Source organism: Pungitius pungitius, chromosome 1 (assembly GCF_949316345.1).
Source record: "Pungitius pungitius chromosome 1, fPunPun2.1, whole genome shotgun sequence".
NCBI lineage: Eukaryota > Metazoa > Chordata > Actinopteri > Perciformes > Gasterosteidae > Pungitius > Pungitius pungitius.
Window position 1 is genome coordinate 16,078,064 of NC_084900.1, and position 21,918 is coordinate 16,099,981.

The 21,918-nt window shown below is 48.2% G+C and overlaps 1 protein-coding gene across 7 annotated transcripts in view; it reads left to right on the forward strand.

The window, feature by feature from the left end:
• iqsec1a (IQ motif and Sec7 domain ArfGEF 1a) overlaps positions 1-21,550 on the forward strand; it is a 61,375-nt gene extending 39,825 nt beyond the window's left edge. For 4 of the 7 annotated variants that reach the window (XM_037478192.2, XM_037478193.2, XM_037478195.2 and 1 more), the window contains 13 exons: positions 8,739-9,018; positions 9,142-10,424; positions 10,717-10,878; positions 11,156-11,278; positions 11,419-11,585; positions 11,694-11,833; positions 13,051-13,080; positions 13,780-13,905; positions 13,987-14,086; positions 14,248-14,409; positions 15,224-15,400; positions 16,787-16,836; positions 18,139-21,550. In XM_037478192.2, the coding sequence (XP_037334089.2) occupies positions 8,739-9,018; positions 9,142-10,424; positions 10,717-10,878; positions 11,156-11,278; positions 11,419-11,585; positions 11,694-11,833; positions 13,051-13,080; positions 13,780-13,905; positions 13,987-14,086; positions 14,248-14,409; positions 15,224-15,400; positions 16,787-16,836; positions 18,139-18,678 (3,340 nt within the window). In that variant the 3' untranslated portion in view covers positions 18,679-21,550. Of the gene's footprint in view, positions 1-3,130; positions 3,469-7,698; positions 8,356-8,738; positions 9,019-9,141; positions 10,425-10,716; positions 10,879-11,155; positions 11,279-11,418; positions 11,586-11,693; positions 11,834-13,050; positions 13,081-13,779; positions 13,906-13,986; positions 14,087-14,247; positions 14,410-15,223; positions 15,401-16,786; positions 16,837-18,138 lie in introns of those variants that run through there. The other 3 variants (XM_037478197.2, XM_062562633.1, XM_037478198.2) reach the window with 3 other exon arrangements.
• The last annotated feature ends 368 nt before the right edge of the window (positions 21,551-21,918 follow it).

Consider the following 21,918-nt stretch of genomic DNA (forward strand, 5'->3'; position numbering starts at 1 on the left):
GCTATTAAACGGTGACAGTTAACACCACACTTCCACCCCTCATGGGGGGGGGGGGCGAGAAAGATGGCGTGCCATCGGGAGGAGTTCTGCACAGTTGTTGTTGTTGTGTAACGGTTTGTTTGGTTCCCATTCAAATCACAAGACAAGACCAGTCCTTCGTCTGGCAGGCGGGACAAGTCGCTAGATGCCCACATTCCTATTTTTCGGGGCAATTCAGAGTCTCCGACCCACCTGACTTCCAAATGTCTTTGGAATGTAAACCCACGAAAAACACTGGGAGGGAGTGAGGATCCTTTTCATTTGTTGGGTGTCATTTTGATTGTAAAGAACTCTTTTCTATACTAGCGCTGATATGTTGCCCGGCCTTTGATTCAGGTAGAAAGCTGAATCGAAGGAATCAAAGGAGTAAAAACCAGTTTTGATACTAATCTGAGCTCACCGCCTCCCGGCCGTAGCCTCACACATATACGGCGCAGGAGAGAGAGAGATGAGTCTTCTCATCGGATTCTCAACAAGAAAGCAAACTGTTTCCCAAAATGTTGAACTCTTCTTCCAGAGAAGGAGCATGGGACCTGCATCTCCTGCTGCTCAGCCTGCTGTTTGCATGTATCGGAGTTCCATGGAGTGATGTGCGAACGGGAGAAAAGCCTCTCTCCGGCGTCACTTGCCACTGATGATCTTTGATCATTCCCACAGGGTCCCACGGGCAGCACATCTGCTCCGGCTTTGCCGCCAGGATGTGATGAGCTCCGGCAGCTTATCCTTTAATTACTCTCATTTCAGCACTATTTATACATCTGCTGCCAGATCCAGATTCTTTTGTTCCTGAGAATCCGTAGGGAAAATGTGTTTCTATTTTCTTCCTCCGATACAAAGTCCTCTGTGTTCCCAAAGCTACGCCACTACATCTCATTTAGAACGCTGTTGTATCGAGCGATGACATCAGCCCCGTTCTAATGGTTTCCAGACCGGACTGGGCGGTGTTTTTTTTCAAATTTTTATTTTTTTATTTTTATTTTCCGTTTCGTAGCGCAGATCTCGGCCGCTCGGCGTGATGTCATGTAGACGGAGCCCTTGTGACCGGGTTTCCGTCACTTTCCCCTCTCGTTTCCTCCGGCCGCCTTATCCTCCGCTGTGTCTTTCTGGCCCGCTTCACGGGGTGGGCGGGGGGACCCACCTCTTTCTGCTGTTCAGGGCACCGTGTGTCGGTGGGAATGCACCTGACGAAGGCGTTCACGCCCAGCTGACCCGGAGGGTGCCCCTTTTTGGCCACGTCCCAAGGGTAATGTGTCTAGCTTTCCTTACACTGAAACAAGAAGGAAGAAGAAAAGATAAGGAGGGGGGGCAGTGGAACTGAAGCAAGGGGGATGATCGAGTGGAAGCTGAGAGGGGAAAAAGACCATATGTATCGAGTTGAAGAAATGGCGTTTTTTTTTTTTTTTTTTTTTATGAGCAGAGAGTGGGCCTCTGCTTGGAATTCTCGATGACATCATTCTGGAGCAGAGCCGGCAGTCAGGAGACTTAGCGGGCCTTCACCAGACGGGACGACTGGACCGGATCGTGATGAGAGAGAGAGAGAGAGACGCAGACAGAGTGAATTCCATGCGCGCGATGAGTGTCCCTCGAGCTTGTGCACAGTTTTTAAAGCTCCGACTTCACCTGGAATCCATCTAATTGGACGATGCGATGGCTCAAAGGACGCTGCCCTCGAGCCGGAACGATGGCGGCCGGCTCGCGGCGGCAGGAACTCGTTTCTCACTCGCAAACAAATAAAGCCGAGTTAGCCGCTGCCCCCACATTTCTAATTCCTAAACGTCTGCCTCCATCTGCGCTTCTTGGGAACGTCCTAAACCGGTTTTGCACTCCCTTACGTTGCTTGTTTTCACTCAGGAATAAATTGATCTGTAAGTTGGGTCTGGCTCTGTAAGGCGTCTGTAGCCGACAGAGCTAAGGTCAAGGTCTCAAAGTACAACAGTTCCTCTGCACAGAATCGCCTTAGTCCCACTTTGCAGGTGCGTTTGTGTGCACGAACCCCTGCAGGGATCCAGCACACAGGTTGAGATTTGCACAACTTTATCCTTTTGGGTTTTTTTGACTCTCGTTCTGCAGATTTGCTTTGAAGTCTCAGATGATAAACAGTCCAAAGAAGGGGAATCATTTTAGTGGCGCAGACGTATAATTAGAGGACACAAACATCTCCCTCTAGAGACTGTATGTATGTATATATGTATGTGTGTGTGTGTGTGTGTGTGTAGATGATTGGTGGCCCTGTAAACTGGCTCCATGTGGGAGTCATTCTCCCCTGTTTCCTGTGCCTGTTGTCATTAGGTAGAATATCCCTTTGACTCGAGGGCAATTTGCCCCAACCCCCTTCCCTCAGAGGGGTGATTAGTCAGCGCTGTGTAGTCCGGAGACGAGGCAGCGTCAGGTTTGGGGGACCGAGGACCCGGCAAGCATTAGCCACGATGGGTGCAGTACCGGGGGGGTGGGGGGGGGTGCATTTTGGCTGTCTGATGTACAACCACTCAATCAAACAATGCTGCTTTACTTTTACTCGTCTGTGATTGGCTGCAGCAGAAACACCCAGAATCCTCTGGTTCTTTTCTTAGTGCACATCATAACAGTCACTTCTCCACCCTGAAAGGCTCTATTAATAGAGGCGCTTTCTTTAATGCAAAAGAAGCCCCGTGATCCTCCACTATCTTCTGTCTCTATGCAACCATCCACCACTTCATACTTTGTCCTCTTACGTGTATCTCTGTTCCCAACCTTCACCGTCTGGAGCTCTGTCTCTCGCCTTCTCTTATGTTTTCACATTCCCCGATAACACGGGATTTCTTTCTACCACGTCCACTTCCCCAGGGTCATTTCTGTGTCCCTCCCTTGCAAGATTAGCGTTATGCAGGAGGCATCTCGCCTCCTTCTCTTTCTTTCTACCCAGCCGCAGAGCCACCACACACACACACACACACATACACACGCACCCCATTCCTCCGCGCCCCGCCCCCTTCCATACTGCTCGGGACCTGGCGAGGAACCCACACTCCCCTGTCTCCCAGCCTCCGCCCCCCCCCCCCCCCCCCCCCCCCCCCCCTTATACTTCCACCAGCCCGGCACACGGGAGGACAGACGGAAAGGAAGAGGAAAAAGAGAGAGCACAGTTTGTTTTCTGTCAGAGGCTCCAGGCTCTGCACACTGGACCATGGACGCCGACCTCCCGTAAGGGGCTGGTTCTATTCATTTCCTACAGAGGGCAAAGAAATGGGAACTGTCTTCCACCAGCAGCCAGATACAAACCCTGGCCGCGCTGAGGTGCGTCTGTCGGTTTGGAGGCACCTTCTAGGCAGTAATGGGGAGCGTTAGGGTTTGGGTGACATGGTCCTTGTGAGTCCCGGCCAGCGGCATGTGGTGTTTGCAGTGTAACTCCGAGAAGACTCAGTCGCTGCTGGAACTGGAGCTGAACGGCTGGTAAGAGTAATAGGAGAGTGTTTTTGTTTTAGTGTGTGTGTGTGTGTGTGTGTGTGAGAGAGAGAGTGTGTGCCTTTTGTCATTGGATGAGGTTGCACCAGGCTGCTGAAGCTCATAAGGCTTTGTTGGAGTGAACAGAGGCGAGACGGTGCATGTGTGCTTCAGCTGGGCTTAAAAAGAAAAAAAAAAGAAAAAGGAAAGGGGGGCTTGGATCACATGGCGGAATAACCTGCTGCTCTCGCGTAATCCACCTCGAAAAGATGACGCGAGGAATGCGAGGCTTCAAGTCACGAACATCGTGAATTTCTAAGTGGGGTCTGCCAGTTTCAACTGGGACTGCCTCCACTGCGAAAGAAAGCGGACCCATGCCGACCCCCCACCCCCCCCTTTCTCTGTGGAGTGTTTAGTCTCACTGTACAGAATCAATCTGTGAGTTGGATTGCCACCCCAGCCCCCTCCCTGGAGGGCATTCCTGTGGCGTGGCGTGGCCCTGCCGCCGGCTGGCCGTGACTGTGTGCCTTTTCAACGCTGGTTCTTCAAGGGCAGGTACTGAGTGTAGTTCAAATATTCATTACTGTAAGATAACGTCAGCGGGCTCGGTTGTTGTTGTTGCTGTTTGTGTGAGTCCTGGGAGGGGGGGGGGGCCCTCATTCACACAGAGTAGTATTGATTTGTGATCGCTTTAACTAGCCATTTCGCGGATGGCATTCGACGAGCCATCAAACCGCTAACTGTTTTTAATCCGCTGCACGTGTGCTGTGCTGATAAAGCTCCTCCTTCAAAGACCTCCAGTCAAATAAGCAGCCGGCTCATTGTTCCGTCGCAAAATGTCAACATCGTATTCAACGTTTCCAGCGCTAATCATCCTCCAGACACTGTGATTGGAGTTGTCGATGAATAATGAAAACGTTTCATAAGTTATAATTTCCGAGTTGCAGACTGAAGCCTCTCAGAAGGCGTGATGACACACTGAGGAACCGGCGGCCTCCGGTCGGATCAGACGGCAGATGGCGGTCGCTTTATGAGAAGCTCCCAGACTGGAGTAACTTACAGTAGCTCTCATCCACGAGTCTGGTGAGGCTCCGGTGGACGATATATATCCTCTGCCTGTGAACTCTCAGGAGTAAAACCGACAGTCCGCCGGCCAGAGCGGCTCTCCAGATGTGTCCCACTGTGAATCCCCAGCCTGCTCCTTGCTGTCTGCTTAAAGAATCCTCCATTAGAATGACTAACGTTCCCGAGTGTTTACTGGCGAGATTTTACCTTTTTTTTAATGCTGGATTCCATTAACGTGTTACCGTGTGGTCTCACCTAACCTTTTACCTGTGCGTGCGTCTGTGTTTATGAGCTCTCAGGGCCGCTGTGACGAGAGAAAACATCTGCTTTTTTTAGCGCTCCTGGCACATGTTGTCGGTGCATGCGGGGGTGGGAATTTTGATTTGTTTCATTTGATTGAAAGGGTCAGTTCACTGGGGTTTTTACACACACGTAACTATTGCAGAAAAACAGAATTATCAGTAAAAGGTAAATAATCTGATAATGTTTTTACATGTGTTGCATTGGTGTTTACAACAGATAATTTATCTTAATCACCCTGATGAGGGGATCAGATTCCCATCTGCCATCGCAGATAAAAATACACCTCAGCAGGCAGATCAGGCTTCATTAGCAACCATGTTGGTGAAGGTATGTTTTCATCCAGCTATATTACTTTTATATAACTTACATGAGTTTGCTCTTACTTACTTTCCGATGTGCTCGCTTTTTAAGACACGTACACTTGACCAATTTATATTGCTGCAATCACTCATTGTGTTCACATTGATCCTTCTGATACAAGAGAGTAGTATTTAAGATTATTTGTATAAACATTTTAGTTACCAGTCTGTTGCTAGAACATTTTTTTGCTGAAGTTCACTTCCTGTCTGGTACCTTATCAAATATTGAAACAGAAACTACAACAGTTAAAAACAAAAAGCAAAAAACAATACAATGAAGGCAACCTGCGTGAAATAAAGAATAGTGAAAACACCCGAAAGTTGATTCATTTTCATTTTCAATTTTCCCTCGAAACGCAGAGAACTCGTGTGAAAAGCGTTTGCAGACCCCTGGTTCTTAAGTTGCTTGGTTCCACACCGCGGCCCCCGCCTGCACTTCATTAGCCTTCCTCTATTCCCAGAACGCTTGTAGATGTGACTCCTCTTTTCCGGGATGGAGGAATGTTTCTTCCCTCAGGTCCGACTGATAGAACCTGGGCCTGGGCCTCTTTGTTCGGGACGTGTTGAGAGGGAAGTAGGGGAGAACGAGAGAATCCTTGCCACCTCCCTCCCAAATCTCTGGATCCCATAGCTGAAAATCACTGCCAGCTGACCTGACATGCTTATCCATGCCGACATCGGAACCGACGGGGCTCCTGGCGCATGAGGAGAGCAGACTGTGTGGAGCAGTTGTTGCTAATGTTGTGTGATCATATTTCACAGTTAGGGTACAGTCACTTTAAAAAAAAAAAGGTCCTGGGAGAATAACAACAACAACATATAACCTGTGAAGATAAACAATGACGTCGAGAGGCCTGAACCATGTGACTTCTGTCTCTAATCAGGAATGACGTCACTCCACTTCCTGCTCCTCTGTAGTTCAGTCCTTTTTTCTTTTTTTTTCCTTCGACGGCCATCACAGCTCTTAAAGCGCTGCCCTCCTCCCGTTTTTACCCCATTCTTTCCGCCATCACTAACAAACTGACCTCACTCTGCGGCGCGTTCAGTGACCTCAGAGCAAAAAAGGCAGCAGAATTAATTCCCACTCTCGTTCCTCTGTGTTCACCCACAGTCGCCCTGGATTCTCAGTCGGTAGAAAGTGGAGCAGAAGGAACCAAAGTGGAAGAGAGAATTCCCGTCCCATCGGGGGGGGAAGGCCGAGCCAGTACTGCGCCTTTCGTTTTGACTTTGTGCCTTGAATGTTTTTAGAGGTGACGGAGTGAGAGAGCAGAACCCAGAGGAGCACTGTAGTAGCTATTAAAAGCCGCTCCATGCTTTATGTTTCTTCAGTTATTTAATAGAGACTCAGCTGTCATTCCCCAGTGAAAAGAATACACCAGTAGGAAAAAGATGGAAGGACGATCAAACAAACAACCAAAATAACATTATTTCTACAGCAAAATGTCTTAGTTTGGTGCAGCCATTACATTTAATTTAATTTATTGTCTTGCTTGCTTTGGTCTCAAGTTGTAAAACTTATAAGAAAAAGTATCTATTTATTTATTTAGCGGTTGTTTTCTCGTGTCAACATTTGTTTCGTGTTATTCCGTAATAGAATTGTCATCTGTGAAGCACTTCAAGCTGCAGTAATCATAAAGTAGTAGTCTATCAGTAGCATATCGGCATTAATTTAAGGTTAGATTTATACAATAATATCATTTTACAACTTGAATTCAATAAGGTATTAGTACGATTCTTAATGTAAGGCCTTCATAACCATGCTAGCTCATTGGGGCATCGCGTAGCTGGCTAACGGTAGCTGGCTAACGTACTCAAAATGTTAATTTTTTTTTTTTTTCAGAAGTCAATCCCTGTGCCAGTAGTTAAGCATCGACCACGTACATATTTGTAATATATTTTCATATATTTGCCTTTTTTTAGAATTTGCAATGCGAGCTGTTCTCCAGAGCGGTGACTTATAACTCCAGGGACGGCGACGTTTGCAGCGACAGATGGTTTGGGAGATTCATCCCGTTATCCCCAGTTATGCAATAAAATGTGCCCTGCGATACGTCTTGTTGGTTCAGCTGCATAGAGGCCTTTTCAGTTGCTTGTCCACACCTAAACATCATGTGGACCTGTTCCCTCGTGGGAGTCAGTCGGAAATTACGGGGCGCTGGGTTGACCCTGAGTGGGTCAGAAAGGGAAGTAGGCCACTTGATGTGCAAATTCACTCTGATGCAGCATTTAGTGAAACTAAACGTCTGTGCTACCTAGAGAAATGACAATACTTCTAGTTGCACCCAAACACCATCTAAGCTTTTGAAATATAATATTTTCTAGATGCTCCCGGACATTAAAAAGTTGCATCTTCAACAAGAATCAGCAGACGGGCAGGGACACATTTGTAGGTTATGAATCACATTCAAATGTACAAAATGAAAGTATGCATTTTAATGGACAGAGAAAAAACAACACGTCCTAGTCTGTCACATCTGCTCTGCTTTAAGTAAGTCAAACGTGAATGACAACCCTTTGCAAACATTTTGTTGGTGTGCAAGCAGGGAGCAGTTTCAAATCAAAACATCTGCATTCCGTTCAGAGTGAAAAGTCACTGATGTTGTGACATCAAATGTCAAGAAAAAAAAATCTCCTGTGAACTTTTGACCATATTCCACTTCCACTTTTTCACTCTGCACCGTCCGCTGCTCGCTGGCGAGCTGTTGTTGCCGCACGTTGATTTCAGGCTGTTTAGTGAAGGAAGTGGATTGTGTACACTGTATGGGTGTGTCTAGTCACAGTTCAAACACATTAGAAAGCCAGCAAACAGTGAAGGCAATGTACCGCGGAGAACAAGACATGTTTTTTAGTATAATATCCGTGCGGAAAGAGACAGGCAGCACGTACAACCACATCTCCGCTATTGCTAAAGCTGTATTTGTTCCTCTCTGAACTGGACTTTGTAACGTGTGTTGGGACAGCGAGTTGCCGCTGCAGCAAACGTGATGCAACTCCTCTCTGATTGGCCGTAAAGGTGGCATAACTCGAGTTTCCTGGAGGAGCCTCTGTACTCTGGACCTCACTTCACTGAAAGAATGGTGGACAAGATATGGAGGAAGAGTTGGCAATTTATAGAGAATCTTTCTCGCAATAAGCAGCACTCTAGTTGTACGGCAGAATGTAAGAGTGAGTGAGTAACCTTGTTCTTTTCACATTATTTGTATAAGATGTTTGTTTATGTGGCATTCATTTTTTTCCAATGTGGCACAGCTAATTCTGGATCAGGTTGTCATATTTTTGAGAAGAAATATTCCAAAGGTCCAAGCCAGTACTAAGCAGCTTAGGCAGTTGAATGACCTGTTTTTTGTGTTTACTGTAAAGTAACTGCAGTTCACCCCTGTGATGCCCTGAGATCATGAATTTAAACAACTTTTTGCCCTGATGTTTCATCTCTTGCATCAGGAAGACGGCTGTGATTAACCCGATGACTCAACCCCAAAAATGCGACTCTCATTCTCCCTTTCGAGAGAGAGGATGAAAGCTCTAATCACTCCCTTTGCTCTCTTATCGCAGTGTGGAAGGGGATGGACGGCCCAACGAGAGCGGCCCTTCCCTGGATGGCGGTGCCAGCTTCGGCCAGGGACCGGTGACTCACGGCTCGGCCATCAGCCCCGACCGATTTGACAGCCCGCTCTACAGCCACGGGGTCCAGCCCGGGCCTCAGAGACCCCGTCGGCCCAAGCTTCAACACTCGCAGTCCATCCTCCGGAAGCAGGCCGAGGAGGAGGCCATCAAGCGCTCACGCTCGCTCTCTGAGAGCTACGAGCTCTCCGCTGACCTCCAGGACAAACAGGTATTCCAAAGTTGCCTTGCTCAGCGGTTGAATGTGGTGTGGAGATGTGGTGTAGAAAAGCCAAGTATGACATTCACAGCTGAGAAAAGTTTAATATTCCATCTACTTCCGTCTCTTCTCTAGGTGGAGATGCTTGAGCGTAAATATGGTGGACGATTCATAACCCGGCATGCGGCTCGCACCATCCAGACGGCTTTCCGCCAGTATCAGATGAACAAGAACTTTGAACGTCTCAGAAGCTCCATGTCTGAAAACCGCATGTCCAGACGCATTGTCCTCTCCAACATGAGGATGCAGCTCTCGTTTGAGGGCCCCGAGAAAGTGCACAGCTCCTACTTTGAAGGGAGGCAAGTGTCGATGACGGAGGACGGCGCCCCGCTGTCCATGATGCCGTCTGAACGTGGAGATATAGAGGTGCACCAACAGGCCAACATGGCGTCTCACCCAGCACCACAAGGGGACTTGACGGACGCCATCACAGAGCTGGAGGACGCCTTTTCCAGGCAGGTCAAATCTCTGGCGGAGTCGATAGATGATGCACTGAACTGTCGCAGCCTTCAAGGGGACGAGGATCCGGACCAATCGTTGGCAATGGGCTGCTCCAAGGGGGGAAGGGAGGTGCCCTATCAGGGGAAGTCCCACCGCAGGGCAGCTGGACGATTGCACGACGATACGTTGGCGTCCTATAGCGACGTTACCCTATTCATCGACGAGGAGGACGTGTCCCCCTCTAGCGTTCTGTCCAGGTCAGGGGAACAGCCCTCCAGCACAGAATCTGACTTGCGGTTGCGGTCGGTCAACTCCTCACAGGACTACTGGCCTATGGACCCCAAAGATGAGGGTCGCGATACAGACACGAGCTGCCGCAGCACTCCTTCTCTGGAGTGCCAGGAGCAGCGTCTCAGAATGGACCATCTTCCTTTGTTGACCATCGAGCCTCCCAGCGACAGCTCGGCGGAGCACAGCGACCGGTCCGACCGCGGCTCCGTCAAGCGGCCGCCGGCGTACGAACCGCACGGCCACATCGTGAGGTCGTCCCAGGCCAGCCCCAAACACATTTCCCACGGGCCCCCGACGCGAGGCTCCTCCCGCGACGACGACGCGCCCCTGCGCCACCGCCACCGCCAGCTGGAGGGCCAGCTGGCCATCAACGGCTCGGCCAACAGGCAGAGCAAGTCCGAGTCCGACTTCTCGGACGGGGACAACGACAGCATCAACAGCACGTCCAACTCCAACGACACCATCAATTGCAGCTCCGAGTCCTCGTCGAGGGACAGCCTGCGGGAGCAGACGCTCAGCAAGCAGACGTACCACAAGGAGACTCGCAACAGCTGGGACTCGCCCATCTTCAGCAACGATGTCATTCGCAAGAGACACTACCGCATCGGCCTCAATCTCTTCAACAAGTAGGTACCCTGTGGACGGGGGCCTGGCGAATGGAGGGGACGGCAGTGAGGTCTCTCGGCAAATGATTTACTCGCTGTCTGTTGCACTTTAAACTGCAAATAATAAATGCATAGATGTTTTGGAAAGATCCTTGCACAAAAAAAGAAATCAATGAGATTACTTTGTAATATGTGACTACAGGCATTGATTGGATGTGCATGTTTAACGCGCCCTTACGTGTTAAGAATACTTTATGATACAAGAAATAACCAGAAATTGAATTAACCCACCTCTACATGTCGGATTTATCAGGAAGCCAGAAAAGGGCATCCAGTACCTGACGGAGAGGGGATTCATCCCAGACACACCGGTCGGCGTGGCTCACTTCCTGCTTCAGAGGAAAGGATTGAGCAGGCAGATGATCGGAGAATTTCTGGGAAATCGGCAGAAGCAGTTTAACAGAGACGTCCTCGAGTAAGTGTGATTCGCCGCCATCTGCTGTATGATCCGATAAAGGCGAGCAAAGGAAGCAAGGATGCTGAAACGTGTACTGAAGTCCAGAATCTTTGACCATTTGCACACTCGTATCAACTGAAGTGTGTCACACATGGGCGCCATTGATATAGTTTATCCAATCAAATAAAGGAGAAAAGGAATTGCATAAAATCCAACTCTATGAGATCCTGCAGGGGGATAAGACTTCCTAATTGCTCAAAACATGCTATAATCTGTCTGTCCCCTTGTGTGTCAGCTGTGTGGTGGATGAAATGGACTTCCAGAGCATGGAGCTGGACGAGGCTCTCAGGAAATTTCAGAACCACATCCGTGTTCAGGGCGAAGCCCAGAAGGTGGAGCGGCTCATCGAGGCTTTCAGGTAAGATCACGTGTCTGGATTACACATTGAAACATTTAAACATAGCAGAGACAGAAACATTGAGGAAACAAGCAACCTTCTTTAAAAAAAGCGAATTCTGTAAAATGCTAACAGTTTGTTCTCGTGTCTCCGACCTCCAGCCAGCGCTACTGTATCTGCAACCCCACAGTGGTGCGGCAGTTCAGGAACCCCGACACCATCTTCATCCTGGCGTTCGCCATCATCCTCCTCAACACAGACATGTACAGCCCCAACGTCAAACCCGAGAGGAAGATGAAGATGGAGGACTTCATCAAGAATTTAAGAGGTGACTAAAACCAAACCGCTCAATGACAAAGATATGCTGTGAGTGACCAAACTGTAGGAGTTCCTATTTGAATATGTTTTCTCTCCTTACTCATAATCTGTGCGCCAGGTGTGGACGACGGGGAAGACATCCCTCGGGAGACTCTGGTCGGCATCTACGAGAGGATCCGTAAGCGAGAGCTCAAGACCAACGAAGACCACGTCTCGCAGGTGCAGAAGGTTGAAAAGCTCATTGTGGGGAAGAAACCAGTAAGTCTATTAAGTTAAATTGACATGCTTGTTGAATATGCCTCACTCTGCATTCACAGCAACCAATTGCACACTTGCGATAAGTGAGTAATGGGACTTTCTGGAGATGATCCCTCTCACTTGCATATAATGTATTTTTGTAGAATTTCCTACGTTTATTGTTCTTTTTTTGCCTTCATGTTGTTATGCACGTTGCCAATCTGGTTGCAATAGAACTACAGATCTGTTGGAGATTCTAATTTAAATTTAGTGTCATAATTAGTACTTAATGTTAACCGTAATGTCAATACTGCAGTCTTTGAAAAGAACATGAAGAAACTCGTCAGAAATGGTTCCGCCCCCTGGCCTTGAATGCCTTTTCCCATTTCTCCTGATTTGTGGATGGTGAACTTTAAGAGTTTTATTCCTTGAAGGGACAGGAAGATTTATGAAACCTGTTCTACCTTTAGGTGGTGCTGTGCCCGGACTTAGACCTTCACGCCGGTTGTTTTTAAACACCTGAAGCCCTTGAGAAATGTCACCCAGTGCTGCAGTCTGATAAGAAATGGTCACTTTCTGCGGCCGGGTTAATTTAGCAGCATGAATTACTGTAATCCGTTGATTCACTAATCCGTAGCCCGTTTATTTCTGTTTCTGAATACTGACCCAGAGCTGTTATTAGATTTAGTTCAGACTGGGGAGCAGGGCAGCAGCACTTTGGCATTATTCTGCAGGCGATGATGTCTCTTTCATGTGTGAAGGTTAAACGTGTGATTAACCTATGCAGCTGCGGGGGGAGAGAGGCTCGTCTCGCGATGGAGGTCTTTTGTTTCAGTTCCAAATGCCTGCTAATAGCTGCATGTTTTGAAAAATGATCCCTCGTCACCATTTCGCTGCAGAATCAAAAGCTCAGGAGGACACTTTGTAAAACACTGCAACATAAAAACCACATTTGAGTTCCTCTCCGTGATCATCGGATCCTCTATTGCTTCCCAGAGTGGGCATTCTCTGGCTGGATGGGTTTTCACTCCAGCGTCGTTACGGACTCCCTCGAGTCCCCAGACCCCAAGAGGTGCGATCATCTGCATGGTCACCTTTATAGTCTATGGGTGCACATTTAGCAAGGGCCAATCCTCACATTGGCTCACTAATAAGGACAGATTCAATTCTCACAGTTAATATTGTTAATATCCCTGACATAACAGCTGCATAAAACCTCTTCTTTGCCCCCTCTGCAGATCGGATCGCTCCACCACGGCCTGGGATGTGTAAGTAGGATATATATCCACAAATCATGCTCTATTTGATTATTTTCCAGTATTTCACAGTATGTGCACAGCTTCCTTTCTCTGTCCGCGCACCCTGCAGTTGATGCACATCAAATAGATAGTTTCAGAGTCCGATTACCTTGAGAGGACCCAGAAGTTGGCCCCCCTGTTGCATCTCGTCTGTCACTGGAGATGGGTTCCACCGACACAAATTGTTTGGAGGCACTGAGCTGCACCACCTGGCTGCATGCCACACGCATGACTCCCAGTCAAAGAATATACCGAGCATCCCCCATTTGCAGGGCGGTAATTGGGGGGAGGAGCCGTGTGCTGGTTTAGCACTGCGTTATTTTGTGAGACGCTAATGGTAACTAAACAGCACCATTGTAAATACTTTTTCTCCTACGTAAGCCCTCCTTGAAGTCCAGATTAGCGGTTTTTAGAGGGAACGACGTCATGCTTTTTTATATGCTACCAGTTATTATCAGTGGTGGAACAAACCTGTTACGTGGTAACAAACAAAACATCCGTATTTTTTCGTCAATTATTTGGATCTGGTCTTAGAAAGACCTTATTTTCCTGGATGTTCTTTTGTTCCATGTGTGCTGCGTACAGACGATGATTTGAGCTTTGTACCTTGGGATTGTTATAGTAGCAGCGAGGCCCTGAATGCTTGGCATCTGTGCTGCTTTCTTCCAGGTGCTGTCGCTGCCCCATCGCCGGCTGGTGTGTTACTGCCGTCTGTTTGAAGTGCCGGATCCCAACAAGCTCCAGAAGCTGGGCCTGCATCAGCGGGAGATCTTCCTGTTCAACGACCTCCTCGTGGTGAAAGCCCTCTCCCGTTTCCTCTCCCCTCGTGTCCCTCTCTGCGCCAACCATTCAATCATTCTCTCTGTTTGATTCCAGGTAACCAAGATCTTCCAGAAAAAGAAGAACTCTGTGACGTACAGCTTCAGACAGTCCTTCTCGCTGTATGGGATGCAAGTCATAATGTTTGAAAATCAATGTAATTGGCTTTTTTTTTCTTTTACTCTGATGCCACGCAGTAAGAAACGGCCGAACCAATGGGCTTTGACTTTGTTTTAGTCTTCCACAGTGTGTTTGAACTTGGTTTTTGATGGATGGCCCTGGTGTAAATGTGTCTCCTTCTCTTCACCGTTGCCGCAGATTACCCAAATGGGATCAGACTTACGTCAGCCATACCAGGTGCGGACATCAAAGTCCTCATCAACTTTAATGCGCCCAACCCCCAGGACCGCAAGAAGTTCACAGACGACCTGCGGGAGTCTATCGCCGAGGTCCAGGAAATGGAGAAATACAGAATAGAGTGTGAGCCGCCTTTCCTCCCCCCCCCTCCCCCACCTCGCTCGCTCCCTCAGGCTGTGATACGCAGAAACACGGCATGGTCTTCATTACTCAACTCGCAGCACTTTACAAGGGGGAATGTTTACAGGGTTCACAGGGACAGACCAAACCACCGACCGCTTTCCTTGTCTCTTTCCTCGTCTCTTTCCTCGTCTCTTTGCTCGTCTCTTTGCTCGTCTCTTTGCTCGTCTCTTTGCTCGTCTCTTTGCTCGTCTCTTTGCTCGTCTCTTTGCTCGTCTCTTTGCTCGTCTCTTTCCTCGTCTCTTTCCTCGTCTCTTTCCTCGTCTCTTTCCTCGTCTCTTTCCTCGTCTCTTTGCTCGTCTCTTTGCTCGTCTCTTTGCTCGTCTCTTTCCTTGTCTCTTTCCTTGTCTCTTTCCTTGTCTCTTTGCTCGTCTCTTTCCTCGTCTCTTTGCTCGTCTCTTTCCTCGTCTCTTTGCTCGTCTCTTTCCTCGTCTCTTTCCTCGTCTCTTTCCTCGTCTCTTTCCTCGTCTCTTTGCTCGTCTCTTTGCTCGTCTCTTTGCTCGTCTCTTTGCTCGTCTCTTTGCTCGTCTCTTTCCTCGTCTCTTTCCTCGTCTCTTTCCTCGTCTCTTTCCTCGTCTCTTTCCTCGTCTCTTTGCTCGTCTCTTTGCTCGTCTCTTTGCTCGTCTCTTTCCTCGTCTCTTTCCTCGTCTCTTTCCTCGTCTCTTTCCTCGTCTCTTTCCTCGTCTCTTTCCTCGTCTCTTTCCTCGTCTCTTTCCTCGTCTCTTACCACGTCTCTGACCTAGTCTCTTTCCTGCAGCCGAGCTGGAGAAGCAGAAGGGGATGGTGAGGCCCAGCATGTCGCAGAGCTCCGGCCTGAAGAAGGAGGCCGGCAACGGGAACATGAACCGCGCCAGCCTGGACGACACGTACGCCATGGGGGAGGGCCTGAAGCGCAGCGCCCTCAGCAGCTCCCTGCGAGACCTCTCCGAAGCAGGTACAGCCAAACGCTCTTTGAGTTCGGTTTCCACCGTATGTGACGGGAGAGATTGGTCTGGAGAGTCCATCAAAAGGTTCAACCTCAGCATATGCAGACCTGTTTGTGGAGAGCTTTGTGGTTTAGACGTTCCGATTCACTCAGTGATGAATGAAATTGACGGGGCAGTTCTTACTCCTGTTCATCTGGACGAGTTTATTTCAGAACATTCCCATGCCTGATTTGATCACTTTTTCCCTTTTCTTTTGTTCAACCTCGTACCTTTGCACACCCGGGTTTGTGTTACTCAAAGACATTTTGTGATAATCTTTACGTTTTATTCAAACATCACTTGCCATTTCCTCTCTCTTATATATTTGTGCACCATTCTTAAGCAGCGACGAAGATCCAGATTTAGCGCCGGTCTCGGCGTTGACCGTCACCTCGCACCCATGAATATTAGTATTTAGCACAGCCGCGGCCTGCGAGGCAGGAATGCATTTCACTCATTACTGACAACGGCTACGTGGCGTTATCGGGTTATTAACTCGATAACAAAATGAAATCCAGTCAGGGGTCTGCCTCCGTTGTTAATACAACGCTCTTTGTTCTCATGATCTGTACCTCAATGGGAAACGACAGGTCCGTCAGTGAGGGTGTGACTGTCGCCCTGTTTTTCAATGCAGGATGTGGCATGGGTCGGTGGGGTCATTTTAGTGTTTTCTTTTTTTTTTTCTCCCTTTCTTGGCATACTCTCATTTCATGTGTATTTACTGTGTTATTTCCATACACATCAGGTATTTTCCTGTGTATGTGTGATTACTGGTCATGTATCATTGGCTGAGTGTGCCTAACAACGGCAGAAGTGCTCTGTTTTTCGCCCCTCAGACCTGTATATGCCTGTACATCCCATGTGCAACAACCACTGTATTGCTTTTGATGTGTCTGTTCCTCCGTGACCGTCACAGAGACTGGCTTCGTGCCTCACCATCACTTTTAGAAAAACCTACAATCCCGATGCAAGGTTGTCGCGTTTTATCCAGTTCTTTTTTTTGTTTTTTTTGCAATCTTTCGGTAAAAGCTTCCCTGCTTCCGTCGGCATCGACGCCTCCGGAGTCCACGTCTGTCGAGGTTTACAGACACGCTTTCAGAATCGCAAGCCGTTTCGGAGTGTGTGCGTTTTAAGGCGAAAGTTGAACGCGGCCATTTAGCTGTCGGGCCAGAGCGCCACCTGTCTCACCCCCCGCGACCCTCCCCCAGCACCGGAACGCGCTACCCCCCCTTTAGTCGGACCTTACCCACATTCACAATCCACTGCACGTCCCCCCTTCGGGACCGGCGGGCGGCCCAGACGTGTGTAGGAGGTGCTGTCCATCTCTAATCTGTGGTATTGCATGTCTCGGGCAGGCAAGCGGGGGCGTCGCAGCAGTGCAGGATCACTAGACAGCAATATGGAAGTAAGTTGGAAGCAGCTGGTATCCAGGCTACTCTCTATGTGATGATGTGCACTGTGAAAACACACCTTTTTTTTTTTTTTAGTCTTACACCTTCTTTGCTTCATAGACTCCGTCCATTTGTTTGGATCATTTATTTTTCTTCCTGGGATGCCTTATGACCTGCCTGCCTCAGTTAGTGTGCATGCATGGGTTGCCTGCCTCTGAACGTGCCCCCTATTCTTTTTGAAAGCCAGGGATCTCCTGTTCTGGTCATGTTCTATGACCAATATACACCCTATCTTCAAACAAGCATGACTCTACTAATCCCTCCCCTTGTCGCCTGTCTCTGTCTTTCATTGAATCACATCCAAGCGCTTTTCATTTGGTTCTTTTGGCAGGGTGGTAGCTCTGTGAGGCGCTAGGATACTGAGCATTTTAACCCCCCCCCCCCCCCTTAATCCACAATGCTGTAAAGTTGAGGGAGAAACATGGCCTTCAGAATCAAGGTTGCTTTTGCCGGGGACTTCTAAAGACGTGGATTTCATTCATTCACCTCTCCCCCATTTCACGTGTCCATGAGTCCAATGTGTTGGGTTGAAGTCTGGGACCCTGAAAATGTCATTCTGCTTTCAAAGGCATCATGCGGTCTTTCTCAAGTCTTAAATGCAGCATGTTGCCAAAGGAAAACTTTTTTTTTTTTTTTTTTAAGGAGAAGTGATATCTGTATAGTGAGCACTGTTGGATCCATAAAAGGGAGGAATGGTGACCGGGCCTTTTGGGAAGTCTGCACACATGAGCTTAGTTCCTCCTGCCTTCTGACTTCTAGTTGAATGCTAACGTGTGGATGCTGAGTTGTTTTTTTGCCTGTCACATCCTCTGCATGTGGAAACTATTATAACAAGTTGCATGTGTGACTCTTAGAGGGTTTGGCACACTGACTGGAATGAAGATGAAATGTTGTCTTTTTCTTCCCCTGTCAATGTTATTTATGCTCCCGATGGTATTTGTGTAAAGACGCTGGTTACAGATTCACTGTTTCGAGCCGTTTGGCTTCTCTACACCCGAAAAAAATAGGCTCCCTTCCTTGTGACGCTGAGAAACTGCTCGCGTTGCTGCTGCCTACCATGAAAGCATTTTTAGTTTCTCATTTGCATGCCGCGTAACATTTTGCTACTTGTTTATCTGAAATAAAGAAGTTGGTGCTGATGGTGCCGTGTAGCTGTGGTTTAGTCGGTGTTGTGCAGCTGCACTTTCAAAGAGCCTGACAAAGTTGCCGCTACTTTTTTTTTTTTTCTTTCTTTCTTTTTTTTGTCCCGCCTGCAGGGGTCCATCATTAGCAGTCCACACGCGCGCCGGAGAGACGCCGCGCCGCGCGAGGGCGCACCCCATCGCGGCCATCCGGCCGCCCCCAACCCGGCCTCCACCTCCACCTCCATCCTCGGGTCGCTCTTCGGCAGCAAGCGAGGCAAGCCGTCACCCCACAGCCACTCCCCTTTCCCGGCCCCCGCCCAGCCCACCCTCATATCCCACAAGCCCCACCCGACCAACCTGCACCACACGGCGCAGGTGGCGCACACGGTGCAGCTCCACGGCCACCACGCCCCGTACTGCCCCACGGCGCCGCAGAACCCGCCGCCCTACCACCACCACCACCACTACCACCCGCCGCCCCACGCGCAGTACCACCAGCACCCGGGCCACGCCCCCCACTCGCAGCCCGGCCACTACGGCCAGCATCCCCACCACGCCTCACACCCCCAGCACGCCGCCGCCGCCGCCCACCACCACCACCACAGTCAGCAGGCGGGCTCGGCGCCAGGCGGACCCAAAGCCAAACACAGTGGCATCAGCACCGTAGTGTGACGCTGCTCCCCACGCGAGGGAGGAGAACGTGAGGAGCGGGGTGGGGGGGGGGGGGGCTTGAAGACTGAGGTTACACCAAAGGGACTTGACGAGCATATCTTTTTACGGCCTGTCCACTGTGTTTTTCGCCGCTGCTTTTACTAGCTTGCCTGATCACGGGCGTGGCCCGAGAGAGGGGGGTGGGGGTTCTCTGCAGGGAGATGCTCTGTTTTCCACCCCCCCACACACACACACACACACACTCTCACCTTCCCGTAATCAGAGGGCGAGACGCCCCCCCCCCCCCCCCCCCCCCCGAGGCGAGGACGCGGCCCGACTGTTTTCTCCGTCACTCTTTGCTGGTCGTAGTTCCTTTGAGGCTCTGGCAAGTCGACCCTTGGGGTTTGCAGACCCCTTCCATCATATGAACGCATTTTTTTGTGGTGGCGTCCCGTGATCACTTGGACCCGAGGACAGTGGACCGCCCGGGGCGACCGTCATCGTAGTTCTAGTGCTGTATTTACTGTAGATGACAGCTGTGTGTGTTGTCTCCTAGCTCCCATAAATAAATGTGCCAATTATTAATACATAATCTATTTAGTCAAAACTTCATGTACAGTATATTGTGCGTAAAGTAATTTGTAAGATTATACTTACAATTATTATCAGCAAAAATGAATCTTATCAGTATTACGCTGAGTGTGTGGTGACAGGATGGAGATCTGAAAGGAGTGAACTCCTCCATTCGGTCCCGGCCCATAAATCTATTCTGGATTCGCCTTTCCAAAGGAGCCTCTGGGTGGCAGCTGTTGCATTCGGGGGCCTCAAAAGGCTGCGCCGCCGCCTCCAAAAACAGACTTTTCCTGTCAACTCCTGTCAGGCGCGGGTGACGAACTGGACCCGGGTGGTTGCTTTCCATCTCGGTCTGCTTCTCACACTGTGGCTGCTTAAAGTCGCGGAGGTCAAGGGGCGAAAAGGACATTTTAAATGCACTCTGAGGCTCGGCTCAGATGTTTCGAATGAACCCACAGAACGCGTTGAACACGTCAAGTCTGTTGCCTTGAAACATGCGACAGCTGCTCTCTGGATTCTTTAAGTCTAAAAAAAAAAAGAAACCCTATCTAATTATTTTGCCTTCTTTAGTCAATTTCTTTCATTCGCCAACAAGGTGAGTGGATAAAATTAAAATCTAGTATTTTTTTCATATGTGCAATATCTTTGTACTGATTTTGTACATTAACAACAAGCGAAGTGTCCCTCCGATTTGTGCGTTTTCTTTTTTTGCTTCATGTTGCGTCACTATTTATTTATTTTTGTTTTTGACCCCTGTCCAAGTCCTTTCTTAGTAAATTAATGTGTGTCTGTCCTCGTGGTCTTTACGGAGGCACCGACTTGGAGTTGAGTGGAATGTCTAGTAAGTGATTTTTTGCATGTAATGTTATAATGTGAGGCTGTCCTCTGCACATTGTAAAGCAAATCAGTGTTACCATAGCAAGTTTAAGTGCAATCATCAGACTTGTACTTTGAGTGGAGGTCTGTTCTCTTGTTGTCCAGGATGGGATTCAGGTGAAGAAATATATATCCTTTATTCATTTAAGAATATATAAATACTTACTTACACAGTTCACGGTGGAAAGAGGAATGTGTGTATATATATTTTAATAAAAGGAAAATGCTTCTCTTTGGGCTGAACAAAAATATTTTGCTGGATAAGCACATATGAAAGAACACTTTCATTTTCTTCAGGAAACGCAGGTATGATACAAAATGCAAACTGAACAAAGGAACTGGGTATATATGTAAAGAATAACTTTCTACATTCTACAAATAAGAGTCTATTCTAGTGTGTACATTAGTGACAGTGAACTGTTTGTCCCAATATTCAGGTTGTAAATGTATTTTAACATTCACAAAGAAAACCATTGCCATAAGTCAGGCTTGTTCTCACACATTTCTCGTCACGGGAGTTACCATGGAAACAACGGATGACAGACATATCACATATTGGAACTCAAAGATCAGTTGAATGTGTCTATTTTTTATTTTTGGTTCTAATTCTGTAGTTTTTGGGTGATGTAAACCCCAGATTAACTTTTGATGTGTGTTGTAGTGCTTCAAATGTCCACAGTCAGTCTTTGTGAGAAAGAATCCCAACGATGCACTGCACGGATCGTCATGTGTCCTGTGTCCTGTTCACTGTGAGCTGATGGCCTGCGGGTGGGGTGGGGGTGGGGGGGTAAAAAGAAATCGGCATATGCATTTTGGTTTTGATTCATTTTGAATTTCCTGTTGTTGCCCTATGTTAGGCTGATGGTTACATGAAGCTCAGCATGCATTTCATCAACTAAGCCATCGTGTAAATTACAAATATAAAGATGTGTTGCTGAGGGCTTTTCATCGTGTAAATATATGGGATGTTGGTGGTGAGAGACCAATGGGTTAAAGCAGCTGTACATAATGTGTATATGATCAGAACGATATTCTGATACCTGCAGTAAGGCTCACGATGTACATACATGACCTCGCGGGTGGATTAGAGGGGTCGATCTATGAACATGTCGATTGTCTCAGCCTCCAGCTCATGAACTCTGCCGTAGGAATAAAGAAAAGACTGTTAGAAAGTTTGCTGCCATTTACATCCAGCTCTTTTTTTCATACATGCAACCCCCCCCCCCCCCCCCACCCACACACACACACACACACATCCTGCTGAAAGCTGTTCAGTCTGGAGTTGGACACATTTTAAGAAGAGGAAAATACAAGAATGGCCTCGTTTATATGTGCATTCTGTTTGTACAGTGAGTAGTGAGTCAGTAAGACCCCAGTTATTGTAAAACTTCCAACTGTGACCATGTTGAGAACACAAAATAAACAAATATATGACTTATGGTAAGCATGTGTTGTTTTTCCTCTACAGATTATGTATAAAGTACCAAAAATAAAATCTCTCATTGAGTCTGCTGTCAGTGTGAAACAAATGGGAGATAAATATTGGTTTCCTCTTTTTGGGAATAATGGATTTTACATTAGTGCCTTATCTTCATTCTCCCATATCTTCCACTTCCAGGCTGCAGCATTGCTTTCCATTACTTAGTGCTGCAGCATTTCCACCAGAGGGCATGCATTGAAGCGCTATTAAACTCAAATCTGTGCCATTACACCATCTATGGGTGAAAAGTGCACCTGCCTCACAGTTCCATCCAGAAAGAAAATGTTTGTTTATTATACTCTCCGCTCTCAGATTTAAAGCATTTCTCTGAA